Source organism: Alligator mississippiensis, chromosome 1 (assembly GCF_030867095.1).
Source record: "Alligator mississippiensis isolate rAllMis1 chromosome 1, rAllMis1, whole genome shotgun sequence".
Taxonomy (NCBI): domain Eukaryota; kingdom Metazoa; phylum Chordata; order Crocodylia; family Alligatoridae; genus Alligator; species Alligator mississippiensis.
In genome coordinates this window covers 253,488,239-253,505,577 of record NC_081824.1, presented here as the reverse complement: position 1 = coordinate 253,505,577, position 17,339 = coordinate 253,488,239, and the positions used below count along the sequence as shown (strand labels likewise).

At 44.2% G+C, this 17,339-nt stretch overlaps 1 protein-coding gene across 2 annotated transcripts in view; it reads right to left on the bottom strand.

Annotated features, from left to right (window-relative positions):
• The window catches only part of GTF2E1 (general transcription factor IIE subunit 1), a 91,257-nt gene that overhangs the window by 57,629 nt on the left and 16,289 nt on the right, over positions 1–17,339 (bottom strand). Inside the window, exons 2-3 of one of the 2 annotated variants that reach the window (XM_014603987.3) lie at positions 15,420–15,501; positions 14,082–14,559 (exon numbers count right to left, since the gene is read on the bottom strand). In XM_014603987.3, the coding sequence (XP_014459473.1) occupies positions 14,082–14,529 (448 nt within the window). In that variant the 5' untranslated portion in view covers positions 14,530–14,559; positions 15,420–15,501. The remainder of the gene's footprint in view (positions 1–14,081; positions 14,560–15,419; positions 15,502–17,339) is intronic. The other variant, XM_014603988.3, reaches the window with a different exon arrangement.

Sequence of the window (17,339 nt, the reverse complement as noted above, 5' to 3'; positions counted from 1 at the left end):
CTTCTAAGGAGAGGTTGACGGAACTGGGCTTATTTAGTCAGGAAGAGAGAAGACTGAGGCGGGATTTTAATAGCAGCCTTCAACTCCCTAGAGGGGGGGTTCGAAAGAGGATGGAACTGGACTGTTCTCAGTGGTGGCAGATGAAGGAACAAGGAGCAACCGTTTCAAATTGCTATGGAAGGGTAAGATTTTTTTGGCCAGGTCTGTATGCCATAACTTTAAATATTAATCCAATGGCACAAGCTACTGCAACAGGTTATAGGATTCCAGGTGTGTTCTTGATTTGACATCTAAACAGATGTCCATGCCTAAAAGGATGACGCACTTGGGAGATGGTAATACCAGGCATGCACCTTCAAAAGAACAGCAAGTCAGCAGAATAAGAAAAAGCAGGAATGCTATGGAAGAAGTTGTTTTACTAAAGTAGAAAAGACTTAGTAATATTCTCAAAGAGGCTGGAAAACATTTCCACATCTGTTTATTGGCTTTACAAACCCAGAGATGTCCCTCTAATAGCCCTTATTTATAAGGGCAAGTATTTTTTGTCCACCAGACCCCTAGCTGGGGTCATTTGTCTCCAGCGCTCTTTCCTGCCCAGGGCAGGGGGTTGGACTTGATGATCTACTAAGGTCCCTTCTGACCCTGAAAATCTATGGAATCTAGCTATAAGGTATAGCTGTAGGAGAAGGCATGAAAAAGTTATCTGATGCTTGTTGCCAGTCGGATACACCTACCAGAAGTTAATTCAACATATAAAAGAATGGCCACCAAAGTGGCAACAAATCCAGTGACTCAAAAGATTTTAAGGCCAAACAAGATAATTACGGTTGCGTAGTTGAATATACTGCCCAGCCCAGACTGTTACATTTCACTCAAGACATCCTGCAGCGAACTCAACTCGTGGTTGAACTGAGGCATATCTTTTACCAAGGCAACAAATCTTAACTGAACAATTTCAAGTAACAGAAAATCCACGTAATCCCCCGATAAATAATTCTAAAGGTCTCATTTGCTATTAAAAATGCATGTTTTTTTCAAGTTCAAATTTCTCCATTTGCCTTTGGTTGTAGCACAGAGCTTTGTCAAACTGAAGCAGAGTGGAACTGACATGATTACCATATCATTTCTGACACAGTTCTGGAGACCAGCGCTGAAATTGAGCAGCATCTGGTCAGTTTTACTCTGCTGCTGCTTGCCAAAGCTTTGAGCAGTAGCAAAGACACTAAAGTTAACATTACAATTACACCTGGAAAGCTATCTTCCCATGCATGAAGATGAGAAACTTACTAGATGATGAAGTTCTTCACTTGCTTTGAAACCTTTTCTTTCCGAGGAGAATTTCTGATGTCAGGATGAGTGGATTTTTCAAGTCCAGTTTTGAGCTTTTATGTTTTTAAATCACAGTTTTGACAACAGATGTATGTAAGTATCATAAAATAGATAAAACTCAGAGTGCCCAGGCCAGATCCCATGTAGCTTAAGGACATAAATTGATACTGCATAGAACAGAGAAGAGTAGATACATACCTTGACTGCTTCATGGACCATGTGCTTCCTAGTAACTGCTTGAAAGCGGAAAGGGATGAAAGATGTACGAAGACATGGAATCAGATGGGGACAAAGAAGATAGAAAGACAAGTATGTGGGAATAGAGAGTTAGTGGGAGTAAGAAGAAAAATATAAGGAAAGACATAGGTGAGGCTAGCTAATAGCCTTAGAAGTGAGAGCAAGTAATCTGGACTTGACACTGAAGACCCAAGGCTAGTGCAAGGCCTGATCAAGGAAATGGGGAGACTAAGCTGTGAGAGAAGGCAGATGCTTCTGCCAGATGCGCCTGGAGTAGTCCAGAGTGAAGGGAGAAGCTGGGCACCCAGAGAAGATGTGGTCGTTACAGAGATCAACATACAAAATCTAGGCATAAATCAGGAGTTTGGCCCAAACCCTCTATTTGCAACAGCCCAGTCCAGAGCAAAGTTGCATAGACAGTGCCCTACCTTGGCACTTGGTACTTTGAGACAGTCGGGGTTGGAGAATGGTATCTAGGAAAACCAAACTCTAAATGTAAAAAATTCTGCTGTCAAGAGACAAGAATGGGTTGTGCAGGACTGAAGCTTCAGAGAAAATTTATTTTAATATTTCTGCTTCCTGGGCCAGTTTAAATTTCACACCCATGCAGTGGACAAAAAGAGGAAGGGGGGCAAGGGTAGGGGGAGATTCTGGTCAACAACATGCTACTACTACACGGCATCCCTGGAAACCAGCATGATGAAAAAAAAGTCCGCTTGAGTGGCACCTGAGGTCATTTCCCAAAACAAGAACGATGAAATGAAGAGGGGGAAAATTAGCTACTTCTGATTTCATCAACCAGGAAAATCTGATGATGCCTTTGGATAACTTTAGGACACACACTCCATCTCCTTGCCAATTCAGTCCTATTCTCCACAGTACCCTGCTTAATGTCTTCTCCAATATAATTTTAGGATGAATCATTGTTCACTCTTTGGACATACTGCATCCTTCTTTACTAGAAACTAGGAATAAATGCAATGTAATATGTACCTTCAGATTTTTCCCATAATAATAAAAATAGAAAGCAGAGTAGAAAAATAGGAGAGAGCTGTATGGAGGTGATATAGGCACTCAGAGGAAAAGAAGGAAAAACCTCCCAAAATTTTTCATCCACCACAGTTAACTTTATAAGTTTTCTTCTAGCTTGAGTATCAGATTTGTATGGTACCCTGGTAAGTACTCTGACTCAAAGTTTACTTTTTCAGTAAAAATGAAATGTCTTAATTAAGTGCCATAAATAACAAAGCCTAATACAAGTCTGCTTAATCCTCTGTTGGATCTCTCACTCTCCCCCTCACCTCAGCCCACTCTCCCTTTCAATGACTAGTCCTGACATTTTTCTTTCTGATTGACCTTGACTCTGACTATGAAATGCAGTACTCAACCAGGTTTAAAAATATGATTAGCCTGTGAGAAGGGAAAGGAAACACCAAAGCCATAACACCCAACTGGACATACAATTAGCCAAGCTGCAGAAAACAAAGCAATGAGAAAGCTTTCTATTCTGGTTAAATTTAATGACTGCCGCCTAGAGAAAGAACAGTGGAGCTCCCTCTACCGGATAGTGAGTTGCAGCTTGTCCTCTCTCACACGGCACATAGCTGACCTGCATGAACAGACAAAAGTACTTGGGGATATTTGACTGCCTGCTTTTTTCTTAAGTACTAAAAATAAATCCATTTAAAGAGATGGTATTGAGTTATTTAGATTGCTGCAAGGTTGCCAGAATTTGTCTCCTGAAAGTATATTTCTGCAGACTGCATGGTTTTAAAGCACAGAGAACAAAAACCTTTGCCAGAGACCTCTGGCAAATGAAGTACCGCACTGTTCACCATCTCCAGCTGTACATAAAGTGACTTTCAATCTAAGACACTTGCGTACCTGATGCCCCTGATGTTCCATTGTCTACAAACATCTGGGGATTGCAAGTGCTCTGCAGCATTATTCGCAAAGTTGATTTAACATCTGACTTTTCTTACTGACATTCAACTAAGCTCCTTCTCACACCAGCCCTCCCTGCTTTGCTAGCTCCTTTCCTGCTTAAAGGAACAGCTGTAGTCTCCCCAGCTGCATGAAACCTTCACAGAATGGCAATTGGAAACATTTTCTAGCATAAATACATGAAGAGTAAAGCAGCAGTGAAAAAACTGAAAATCCACACACCCATCAATCTGCAGATGCTGATGCAAGGGAGCTGAGGACTGCTATCTTGACTGAGATGATAGGGCCTCCAAGAAAAAAATTTTGAATTTAGTGAGCCCCATCTGAAAAACCTATATAATAATGTTTTTTCACATTCACAATGTTTTAGGTCTGTTATCTCAGACCATTCACAAAGGCAGATGCATACGGTTGGTTTCCCCAGTGTGAGAGTTGACACCACTGTCGGGACAGAAAGCATGGGCCCACCACCACAGAACCAGGATTCTGTTCTCAGCTTTGCCCTAATGTTTTTACTTAAGTGTTGGCACAGAGACTTCCTATGCCTGAAGAAGGGAGATTGTGCCCAAAAGCTTGTAAAGAACTTTTTTCCAACTACTCAGTTGGTCTAATAAAAGATATCACACATCTACCCAAAGAACCCCTAATGGCCACAAACTCCTGGAAGACTGGTTCAGGCTCAACATTAGGAAAAACGTCTTCATAGTCAGGATGTCCACAGTGTGGAATAAGCTCCCTCCAGAGGCGATACAATCGCCTACCCTGAATATCTTCAAGAGGAGACTAGACAGTCACCTTGCTGGGGTCACTTGACACCAGCTGTCTTCCCTGCTTGGTGCAAGGGGTTGGATCCGATGATCTTCCGAGGTCCCATCTGTCCTTACAATCTATGAACCTTACCTGCCTATGTCCTTAGACCAACATGGCTATAACCAAAAACCCAGCAAATTACCAGTGCTGTCTTCTGCAGCTGTGGTCCCCTGAGAATCAAGCTGATAATGCACCTTTCTCAGAGGTGGTCACTAAAGATGACCCTGAACTGAAGCTGTGAAATGAAGTCTTAATCATGCTCTTCAGTGGAGCAGGTAGACTTGTGCGCAGCTTGCCTAGGCCTAGGAGGCATTTTGGTTGGACACACAGCAGGAAAAGTCATTTGATCAGATTTTAGAATTTCCTTTCACTTCTTAAGAGCAGCTGAGCAAATGGAGCTGTTTTTGTTACTGGATTTCCCTCTTTCACTTTCACTGCTTAACAATGTCTTTAACATTTTTACTATTCCCACTCTTAAACCTCGCGTTGGTGCTAATTGGACATGACAGTCTATACCTATGTTTCCAATTTTGAGAAACTGAGAGGAGGTTTTTTCTCTCTCTTTTAAGGGCAGAGAAATGGACATATACATTACAAAGCTTACAAAACCTACAAGCTTTAAATCTCAGGTCACACATTTGATTCAATTTTTTAATCTACTATAGCTCTTAATGCGACTTTTAAAACCTGAGAAAACACCAAGCTCTCTCTCCCCTTTTCTTGCTTTAGTGTTTATAAAAGGGATTATAATCAGGCTTATATAAGAGGATCCTGGCTTCAACCTTGATTACAGACAGGCTACAGCCTCTCCATGATAAACCACGCACATGCATGCAGAGCCAGGACTAGAGCTTTCGTTCCAAAACCATAAGCCTCTACCACCTGGAACTAAACAGAAAATTTTTGTGCTTGCTGTAACCTAGTGAGGGATCCTTCTATTTTTCCTAAACTATAATTCACTGGTAGAAAGAAGCCCGATTGCACACACACCCCACAATCCTGGAGCCTTTGACATCTCTCCCTGTCCTTCAGGAAGAGGATTTTTTCTTAAACTAAATGACATTCAGTAACATTCTCTTGAGCACTAAAAATTCCTATTCTCAATTAAATCAAATGGCAAAAATCCCTCACTTCAATAGAAGAAGGATTCGGCTCAATACTATCCAAAAAAGGTTCTTGTAACAATTACACTTCATTTTCTCCAAATACAGCATGCGAACCAACAAGCCATTTGAGCTAGAATGTAACATGTAAATGCTCAACCAAACATTGAAATGTCTAATTCTCTTACTTTTAGAGTAAATCTAGCATTTTTCAGACCAAAGCATCTTTCCAATATGGAGGTGCAGAGCTTTCATAAAGGCAGCAGGTTGCTACTGTGATATCAACCCTATTATAGAAAAAGCTACTTTCTGCTGCAACTTGAAGAAAGAAAAAAAAAAGACACCCTGACAAAAATGTTCTACTCTTAGGCATATTCACGAAAAAGAAAGAATTAACTTTTGTTTCCACTTCTGTCATCAAGGTAGGCCATTTTGTTTGGGCTGGCAAATTTCCCAATACTTAAGTGGCACATACAAATATTTTAATTAAGTCATAACAGCCCTTGTAGTCCAGCAAGCAAGCTTGCTGACTTTCTCAAATACATCTTCTAATTAAGTTGGACCAATCAGTTTGACTACCAGACACACACATCAATCTATACCTCGATACACATTGAAAACCTGCCCTCACTACCATCCATTATTTTCTCTCAGTGGACAAATTTCCAGTCTTCAAAAACTTTAAACATGACATCTTCTGATGAAGAAATAAACACCTCAGTTTCTTTCAAAATTTTTCACAAGTGGAAAACACGCAGCTGAAATAAACCCTCCATTTGACAGCCTGTCACCTATATGAAACAGACCTGCTAAAGCTGAGAGAGAGAGACACAGATGCTGTGGTAACAATTCAAGAGCACTACACATTTAAGCCATGGATAGCCTCTTCACAAATATCCGTGTCATTAATTCACAAATGGTTGTGGCACGGTTAGACGTAAGGGTGGAGACTGGAGTGCTGCCTTTATCTTGAGTGAAGGGGAAATCATAACCCTTCTGGCACTGCTTGCCATGTGTTCAGGCCCTCCATTCGACAGTGGCAACACAACAGGTAGAAGGATTCCTTTGGGAGAAGGGGTGACTAGAGCACAAAATATCTTAACTACTCACATCGATGTATGTCAGGGAAATTGAAGAAGTGAAGAAACAGGTAGTGAGATACACAGCCTTTCACCACTAGGGCAGCCAATTTGAATCCAGCCTTGGCAATTATTAGGTAGCACTTGCTCTACCACTATTTCCTTTACCTGCTCTGTGGATGCGGGGTGAGATTCAGCCAGGAGGCAAGTTAATTCAGCACATTTTATTACAAAATTCACACACAAGTACCAGTGTTATCAACTTTCCACCTTTCTATTGGTAGTCAAGCAGCTATGAGCTTGGGTGAGCATAAGATTCCTATGCAGAGCTGACGACAGAAATTGTTTTTGGAAAAAGAACAGCTAGTTACTTTCCTTAACTGTGGTTCTTCAAGGTGCCCTATCCACATCCGTTCCACTCTTGCCAGACATGTGCTCAAGATCAGACTATGTTGGTCAGCAGCATCCGCTGCTGTGGGGCTACACCTGCATCCTAGATGTACAAGTGTCTCCCCCTATAAAGGCAGACAAGGTTCTTTGGTTAAATCCAATATCTTTTATTAAACCAACTCAAATTGTTGGAAAAATTCTTATTAGCAAGCTTTTGGGCATAAACACTCTTTATCAGGATGAAGAAGCATCTGCAGATGGTCGTGATATCAGTCCTGACTTCAGCACCAAGACCTGCCCTAGTCTTGAAGCTTACAATAATCAGTAAGCCCTTCCAGTATTGGGATTTACTTTAAAGCAGTGCTGTCAAAGTCTTTGACCCCCACGGGCCAGATGAGCCAGTTTGGGTCCATGTACCCACCCTTTCACCTCCACCGTGCTGGATTCAGCACCTGTGGCACCCACTCTGGGTCCCATGTTGCACACAGCAGCTGCCCTGGGTCATCTGGGATCCACATCATGTGCGGTGTGGGTCCTGAAGTGGGCACCATGTGCAGCACACATCCTGGACCACAAGGATAATTGTATCTGAAAGCTTGCAAAGAAGAATTATTAGACAAACTCAAGTAGTTGGAAAAAAAGATACCCAAAGAACCTTGTCTACCTATGTCCTTAGGCCAACATGGCTATAACCTATCCTCTTATACCCTTTATAAGGGATGGAGCAGACCCAAGAGTTCTTCAACTGTTTTGCCAATATGGAAGCCTAAAGGAACAGGACCATGGAATTCATGTGGTCAATGCACCTCAGAGTCGCAGTCACTGCAGGGCAAGTCATTATTCCCTCTTTGCATGATGCCAATCTGTGTTTCACTCTGAATGACTAAACAAGCTGTTGTGTTTGGAGGTGTGTACAAGGATTCTTACCTTAAACAACAGCTGCAGAATTGCCCTACCAAAACTGGCATCTGAGCTGAAAGCCTTTCACAAAGGACAGTGTCTTGTAAAAGTATGGACTGTGCTCTACAGCTACAATACAGAATGACAGAACAGGGACATTCTTCAACAAGTATCTGAGGCTATGTAAGAGAACTGAGCTCTAATGTGCTTATCATGAATACAGGTTTTCCTTTCTTTAAGCGGGTTCGGTATGTGTGAATTCGCTCTTATGAGATGACCCTTTTTATACCATAAATTGGTTATATGCAAAGTAAATGTACTCTTATGCGATCGGTATGGTGGAAGCCCGCAGTCAGCTGCTTTGTGTGAAGCATTGTGGGAGTGATGCGCACCAAAATATAGTCTCCTGTGTGAATCTGTGCTCCTTGCTCGCTGTCTGCAACATGTTTCTGTAGTTGTCATCTCCATTATGGATTCTAAGAATCTCTTACCCCTCTCTGCTGTTGGTGAGTACCAAAATTGTCTTGTAAAAGTGGCAGAAATGGGTCTGGGGGTCAGTACAGTTGAGGTCTTAGAACGCATCCCTATTTGTTACATTGTAAAGTGGGTTCCCTTTATGCAAATTCGAGTTATGTACCGTTTCCCAGGAACGCATGTGCAGCATAAAGTGAGGGAAACCTGTATAACTTGATTAGCTCCTTACACATTTCTATACAGTCGGAAACTGCATGGATATCTGCCTGACCCTTAACCCCATCAGAACAAACTTGCTTGTATTCTGAATGATTCTGACCACAGAGGTAATACAATAGGATCCTTACTACATCAAACATACTATGTTGAGCTTCCCCAAGAGTTATGCAAAGCTTGGGAAAGAACACAGGGAGGAGACGCACATGGTTCACGTAAAGCACCTTTAGGCAAGGATGCAATAAGAAGCCCAAAGGTAACCCTGTTCTCAGAGAATGATGCTTAACAGGTATTCACTGGGGGATCCACAAGGGCTGGAACCTCACTTTATTTCAAGCTGATATAATGGCTATGTACAAGCCAATTTTCATTGGTAGGTGGTGCAGGAAACAGGTTGCTAAGGGAGACAGCTGGTACCCCAATGCCCATATGTAAAGCTAAGTGAAAAAGGTTTTCTAATGCAGTCTAGGCAAAGCTTTCCTGCTCTGGAGCAGAATATTTCGAATGCCAGCTGAACAGCTTTTCAGCCAGTATCCAGGCTGATGAAATATAAAAGCTGGGTCCAGGTGTAGGCTGACCGATGCCGTGAAAGCCTACATGAAGTCATCAGAACTGTACTCAGAAGAAGGTCGGACCCAAATGTTAGAGCTGCCTGATGCACGCTAGGGCTATCATGATCCTTGATCCAGCGTCTCACCTCAGTTTCCTCAGGCCTCTCAAGAGTCGCAGAGAAAGCAATACCATGAGGATGAGAAAGGAATTGGGAGGGGGGACCTGGACTGGAGTTACCTCTGACAGCTCTGATACAGTGAAGGGGGCAAAGGGAAGGGGCACCAATTTAAAGGAGCCATTTTAAATTGCTGCTTGAATGCAGATGCTTTAAAGGGACTGCATTCACACAGACACTTAAAGCTTCCTGCTCTGTGCCCTCAGCCCCTCATGGTTTTGGGTGGCACGCAATAAGTGGAAGGAGCAGCACAGAGCAGGGAGGGAATCAGAGCAGCAGAGGACCAACTGTGGGAGTGGGGGCTTGGCAGCCCACCACTCTTTTAAAGAGTTACAACCCCTGCTGCATGGTATTGGGTCCCTGAAGAACCACACATAATTAGAAAGTTCTAAATAAAAAGATGTAATGCCAGTGATGTAATCCAGTAACAGATTCACCTAGTCCAGAGATGAATGGCTTCCAGACAGGGCAGAAATTACCTTGGTTGCTCCTTCCCAAGCTGTGGTGTTATCTGTTAGCACTACGACTCTGGATCCCTGGAGTGGAGCAGGAATGCACTGTAGTGCCTGATAGCTCCAAAGTGACTATATGCCGACATTTCCTCAGGAGACCATTTTATCCCTGAGTTTGAATATAGATAAATATATATATTTCACATCATATATATATGATGTGATATAGATAAATGACCCAATTCCCTCCCTCAAGCACGTGAAAAGGCACCTGCACCAAAGCTGCACAGGTCTCAGGTGAAGTCGGGCAATAATGTAAGTGATGTAAAGCAAGTTCATATGTCACAGCTGGTTTTGATTCCCCCACTCAGTAATGACTGAAGCCAGAAGACACTATCATCTGGCAGGAAAGCCCTCTCTACCATGAAATCTATCCTAGGCCAAAATAACTCAATCTGTGATGTGCCACTACCACAACAACACATTTTGCAAAGTCTTGGTGCTGTGGAGCATGCAAAAGACAGAACCTTGTACTGGTAATGCTTTGCCCCACTAAAAAAGTGGTGCTAAGGATAGGTCAGGTGGTTAGAGCTAGGGAGAGGCGACACATAGGGGGTGCACGTGCACCTCGAGCGTGGCGGTGCATGCCCTGCAGCACTCACCACACCCCATTCACTCCTCTGCTGCCAGTGCCAGCGGCGTCTGCAGGAGCTCCCAGCTTACCACTACCAGCGCAGCCATGCCCCCCCAACCATCGGGGCACGCGCCATTCATGGAGCTAGGATCTGTACCAGGTCAGTTAGGAACTTCCTTTAAAGGTCACTTCCCTCCCTTAAAGCAGGGTCTCAAAAATATGGCCCATGGGCTGGATGTAGCCTGTGGAGCCCTATCATCTGGCCTCTGGGTCTCTGGACCAGCCCCACGTGCCACACCCAGGACCCCATAGCACATGATGCAGGTGCTCCAGGATCCATGCCACACATGGTGCCTGCTCCTGTCACTCTGCAATCTGTGCCACCCATTCCAGCTGGTCCAGGATGTGTGCTGCATGTGATGCCCGCTCCAGGACCCACACTGCATGTGATGTGGAACTCAGACAAGCCAGGACAACTGCTGTGTGCAACATGGGACCCAGAGTGAATGCCACAGGTGCTGGATCCAGTATGAGGGGGGTGAAGGGTGAGTAGACAGACCTAATTAGGCTTGTCTGGCCCATGGGGGTCAGATGACTTCGATATCACTGCTTTAAAGCAAATCTCAGTACTGGAAGGGCTTGCTGATTATTGCAAGCTTCAAGACCAGGGCAGGTCTTGGTGCTGAAGTCAGGACTGATATCATGATGTTCTGTGCCATTTTTTTTTTGTTGGTGCCTTGCTCCCTGACCTCCATGTCAATGTGGACTTGGAAGATGCATCTTTAGTGGGATATTTCAGGCCTTCCTTGTGGGAGGGATCTGCCACTTTCACTGAGGTACAAATGCAGGTCAGTTTCTTGACACATTGCCAACTTCAGCAAGCAAATACCAGCTCTTGTTCTGTTGGGGTTTGTGTTGACATGTTCAAAAGCAAAGGCATTGATAAAGAGGGTGCTAGTCTGAGGGCTGTCAGTCCTGGAGAACTTGAAAGAGGGATGTGGATAACCTTGACAGGGTTCAGAGACTGGCTACTCGTATGGCTGAGGGCCTGTGGGTAAGATCCTATGAAGACAGACTGAGGGACCTGAATCTCTTCAGCCTCCACAAGAGAAGGCTGAGAAGTGATCTTGTGGCTGTCTATAAACTCATCATGGGGGGTCAGCAGGGAATAAGGGATACTCTGTTTACTAGGGCGCCCCTTGGGGTTATTAGAAATAAAGGAGAGTAGATTTAGATTGGATATCAGGAAAAAATTCTTTACGGTGAGGGTTGCCAAAATATGGAATGGGCTTCCAAAGCAGGTGGTGCTCTCCTCTACCTTGGAGGTGTTCAAGAAAAGATTAGACAGGCACCTAACTGGGGTTATTTAACTCCAGTGCCCTTTCCTGCCTAGAGCAGGGGGTCAGACTCAATGATCTACAAGGTCCCTTCCGACCCTAGAAATCTATGAATAGGTATTGTTGGCTTTGAAATGACATCTCCTGCCCATTCAAACTATGGGCAAAACATCATGTTTGATTGCCAGGACACTTGGCATCAATGACCTGCTTCAATCTGACCTGGTGGATCTTTCCTCTATCACCATCAGTGACTTGGACGAGGAGGTAAAAAGCACCCTGTTCAAATTTGCTGACGACACCAAGATGTGGGGGGAAGTGGGCACGCTAGAAGGGAGGAATAGGCTGCAATCGGACCTAGACAGGTTACAGGGGTGGGCAGATGAGAACAGAATGGGTTTCAACACGGACAAGTGCAAGGTGCTGCACCTGGGGAGGAAGAACCAGCAGCAGACCTACAGGCTGGGGAACTCCCTTCTTGTCAGTGCAGAGGCAGAAAAGGACCTTGGGAGTCATTATTGATGCCAAAATGAACGTGGGCCGGCAGTGTGGGGACGCGGTCCGGAAGGCCACCCACACCTTGTCACGCATCTACAGATGCATCTCGAGCAGGTCCATGGAGGTGATCCTCCCCCTCTATGTGGCACTGGTCAGGCCACAGTTGGAGTATTGCATCCAGTTCTGGGCGCTGCACTTCAGGAGGGATGTGGCCAATATGGAGAGGGTCCAGAGGAGGGCCACTCAGGGGGCAGCAGGGCAGGCCCTACAAGGAGAGGCTACGGGACCTGAACCTGTTCAGCCTCCACAAGAGAAGGCTTGAGAGGGGATCTAGTGGCCTGTTACAAACTAGTCACAGGGGACCAGCAGGTACTGGGGGAGTCCCTGTTCCCCTGAGCACTACCAGGAGTGACTAGAAATAATGGTCACGAGCTGGCAGAGGGTAGATTCAGACTAGACATCAGGAGGCACTACTTCACCGTCAGGGTGGCTAGGATCTGGAACCAACTTCCAAACGAAGAGGTATTGGCTCCTCCCCTGGGGGTCTTTAAAAGGAGGTTAGACAAACACCTTGCTGGGGTCGTTTGAGCCCAGTACTTTTTCCTGCCATGGCAGGGGGTCGGACTTGATGATCTGCTCAGGTCCCTTCCGACCCTACCAACTATTAAACTATGAAACCATGTATGACTTCCAAAGATTGTTGCAGTAGATATAATATGAACCTTACATATTGTTTTTTGGTACAGGATGAGAAAGAACACCAGCTGAATGCTCATCAGGAGCATGCCCTTCTTCAAGGCAAACAAGGCCGCTGCTATGCTCAATGATCAAGAACATAGGACCACCATGTGACAAACTTACCATCTACCATGTACACAACAACTATTGTAAAGAACGTTGCCCTGCTGCACAGGAGGATCTCCCCTTGATTTTTCCCCTCTCATTGATTTTCTTCATATTAAAGTTCGGCTACATAGAAACAAAGAGAGATTTGCTCACAAAAGCTAACTTGAATGCGTTTGAGACTCACAGGAGAGTAGAAGATTGAAAACTCAGCATGTTCCATGTCACTGCCAAGGGCAGTGAGTGGGAACTGAGGGAGGATTGAGGCCATTAATGTCCTTCAAAGAGGAGGATAAGGGCGCTTATACAGCCCCAACAGACGCTGCTATTCAGAAATAATTCTGGTCTCATATGCACTATCAGTGGGATGGGTCCTCTGCTGACATTGGTTTGAAGAATGTTATGTGCTTTCATTCCTGGATAAATCTGACTTTTTTTTTTTTTTGCTTTAACCAGGTGTTTGATACTTGACAGTAATGTACCTCCTAACTTTTACACTGACTGCTCTCCATGGTTTTCCTACTTTCTCAGGAGAAAAAAAAAAGTTGTGTAGTGTAATGAAAGAATTTAAATAATCAACCCAACAGCTCCCACTTTGTCCCTCTTAAATTAAATCTTAAATAGTAGACTCTCCAAGGGTCCACTTTTGTGTTCCTCTCAGTGAATTATCAATAAGCTGCATTGTTTACAGGCAAGACCAGGATATGGTGGAAAGCTGCCCAGCCAAGACACATTGCTCTAATCTCCCCTGAATTTGAATGTGATAATGAGCTTCCATTTCCCCCAATGCCTGCCACCCAAACATCTTTACACAGACTTTACAAACACTGTTAATTGCCTCTACAAACCATATAAATATTGCTCCATCCATTATCACAATACAACCCCCTTCGAAGCAAAACCCGGCAGCTTTTAACAGTTCACAGCAGAACCACATAGGTCCTTGGTTTTGCATTTTATTCAAACAAGAGCACCAGCAGAAGCACAGTGCCCCCTAGCTCCTACATAGCACAGGACAAAGATTGCAAGTGACTCAGTCCAAGAACATCTGAAATCCTGAAGCCTACATGAAAACAAAACACAAATGTGCAACACGCTTGCATCTTACCCGTCATAGGATCAAACAGCTGATTGGCCTCTAGGTCTGTGAAGGTGTTAAAGCAACTAGGACATTTGAAGGAGGCACGGTTGGTGGAGTCTCTCTCATCTGTCTCAATCCGCCTCCTCATGTGGTCCAGCTTGTACTTCACCACATTGACCAGGAGGCGGTAGTTGATGAAGTAGTAGTTGTGCCGGGTGGTCTTGCCATCGGGGGCGGTCTCCACTCTCATCCTGCATTTGATGAACTTGTCCCCCTTGAGTGTGTTGAGGACTGCTCGTAACTGCTTCCGATCAAACTTGAGCAGCTCCAGCATGTCCTCCTCCTTCACACAGGGGTTGCGGATGAGAATGTCCAGAGCCAACGCATGTTCAATGCCATAAAAACCACGCACCACATACTTGGCAAGGCGCTTCAGAGCCGCCGGGACCTCTGTAAGAACGTCTGGGTCTGTCATATCACATTCAGAAACGACGCCTCATGTATACTGCAGTGAAAACAAACAGATGGACTGTAAATTTCTGACTCAAGAAACAGCTGTCATCCAGGTTACACAAATCTAAAAAGGAAAGACTGCTAAAGGATGGTAGCTTTTTATTTCCCTGTTCCCAGCCCAAAATCCTCTCTCTAGGCATAAATGATGTAACCAAACATAGCAAGGAACAGAACCGTATTTTCACTGCAAAGTGGAGACCAAATAGTGATTTTTTTTTTAAATCAAGAACATTCAGCAGATTTCAGTTCTACCTTCTCTGAACTAAAGAAGCTGTTACACAAATTCCCTCTTGCACTCAAGTTTCTATAGATCTGTTATTTTCTGAACCTCACAAGTAGAAAGAAGCAGCAAAGGCCTACACTCTTAACTTTAGGGCATCGACAGCTTAAGAACTCTGCCTGATAATGCCCTTAACTCCTAAGCTATTGATGCTTTCCCAAACTTTTTAAATGAACAGCAAGTACAGCAGGCTTACTTGTAACTCTTTGTCAGGTACCCAATACTGAGTCTTAACAATTCCCAAGCGCTCAAGAGAGTCTACTAATACTTGCTAGTTATAATATCACAGAGGGCCCACACCCGTGTGGCAGACATACCCTTGCAGGAGAAAGACATGTTAAATGAGGGACTAGTCTCTCCTAGCATCATGCTTTAACAGTTCTAGCATACTAATATCCTGTGATAAACAAAACAAAGCGAATGGCATGCAGAACACGTTGAATATGAAGGATTGTTTTGTTTAAAAATGCCCAAGAGTGTAAGAAGCATAAGATATCTTCTCCCACACCCTTTAAGTTACTGCAGAAAGCTCTAAAAAGGCTGCAAAACCTTGGTACCACACAAGGACCCACCTTAACTCCATTTTTCTCCACTTTAACCTCCTGCCCACGTCTAGGTCCTATGTCCCACGTACTGGAGAGTGTGTCATGTTTCCTGAAAAGCCACAGGAAACACTGTTAGGTGAGGTAAGGAGCTGCCCATGCTGTGATCTCTGGCATACATGCAAGAGACTGCTGCCAAGAACCAAACCCTAACAGCAGCCAGCAGAATAACACCCCCTTAAAGGAAAGCAGAGCTGTCTAGTGGTTAAAGCACAAAAGTAAGTTGAGTTACCTCAGTTCTACACCTTACTGAGAGTGAATCCTAGGCAGGCTTCAGGCAAGTTCCTCTTCCTCTATTTGTTTCAACCTCCCTTTCTTTAAGATAGCAATAATATTTCACATCCTTTCTGGCTTCCTGGTGCAGAAGATCCCCCGGAAGCATCGAGCATGACAACTGCTTTTGGAATGCTGAATCAAGCACTCTCTAATTCCTACTGATTTTAAGCTTTTTTTTTTTTTTAAGCCCATCTCTGGGCAGAGTATCACTAGGCAACATCATTGGCTCCTTGGACCCATTTGAGGGCCAGTGGGTGCTGTCTAGTGTGCTCTGTTTGGTGTCCCCACTTGGCACGCATTTTAGTTTTAAACCTCTGACCTTCACTCCCATCCCTGTTGTTTGTTCTAAGCAATTAGTTGCCACTTTCCCAGTACCCTCCCTTTCTGAGGGGGTCTTATAGTTTCAAGCGGTGGGCTTTTTCCCACAAATCCCTAACATGGCAAATAGGCCTGTGTCACACTGGGGCAGAGAGTGGATGCTAAAAAGGAGAAGGAACTGGGTACAACCAGGGTTTTTTCCAACTGTTCCCATCTTCCTTGCAGCCTATAGCATTTAAGGACTAGGAAGTTCTAATTCAGAGGCTGCATCCCTAACTCCCATGCTCAAGAGCTACTGATGCACCTTTCCTCCAAGAATCTGTCCAGTCCCTTTTTGAATCTAGCTAAATGGTCAGCTTCCACAACATCTTGTGGCAATGAGTTCCACACTTGAATTACACGCCGTGTGAAGTTCCTCCTGTTAGTTTTAAACTTACTGCCCATTAGTTTCATTTTGTGACCCCTAGTTCTTACAAGGTGAGAGACAGTAAATAATAAATCTTTATCTACTTTCTCTGGACCAGTTAGTATTCTGTAAACCCTTATCATGTCCCCCGCTTCAAGCGTCTCTTTTCTAAACATAATACTTCCCTTCACCCCCCCCCCCACTTACCCCCACAAACACAATTTAGTTGGCAAACAGCTATACCAGTAGTTCTCAACATTTTTTAACTTAAGGCACCCCTTGGAAATGCCAGCTAGTTTTCACTTGTCTTTTGACTATAGAAAAAAACTACAGAGCCATTCTTCCACTTCCAAAGAACTCAGACAAACTGCAATAGGTCAGAATGTTTTTGATAAAATGGGTTCCTATTTGAAATCTACAAGTTTGTGCATCAGGTTTACATACCTAACAGTGCTAACATTGCGTGGCACTCTGCAACACCCTTGAAAGGATCTCAAGGCACCCCAGGGTATGCTGGCATCCTGACTGAGAATCACTGTCCTACACAGAAGCCCTCCCCAACTGGAGAAAGTGCTGCATTTGTTCCTTACATCCAGGAAACTTTAAGGTGAAGTATCACAGTTAAGGTTACAGATAAGGTAAAATCCTGCCAATTGCAATATTCACTTCCATGAATTCTCTCACCTCCACCTCCCCAACAAACCAAAACCACAAGGCAAGGAGAAGCAGAGCAGGGGAAGGAATCTGTCCCAATATAATCTACCCCTATTGTCTTCGTTAGTATCACAATGCTAGGTTCTTCCAGAGACTAGAATCCAAAACCACACACTTCAAAGCTGAAAGGCACCACCATCAATCACTCTTAGAAGCAAGGAGGGTTCCAGTAATCT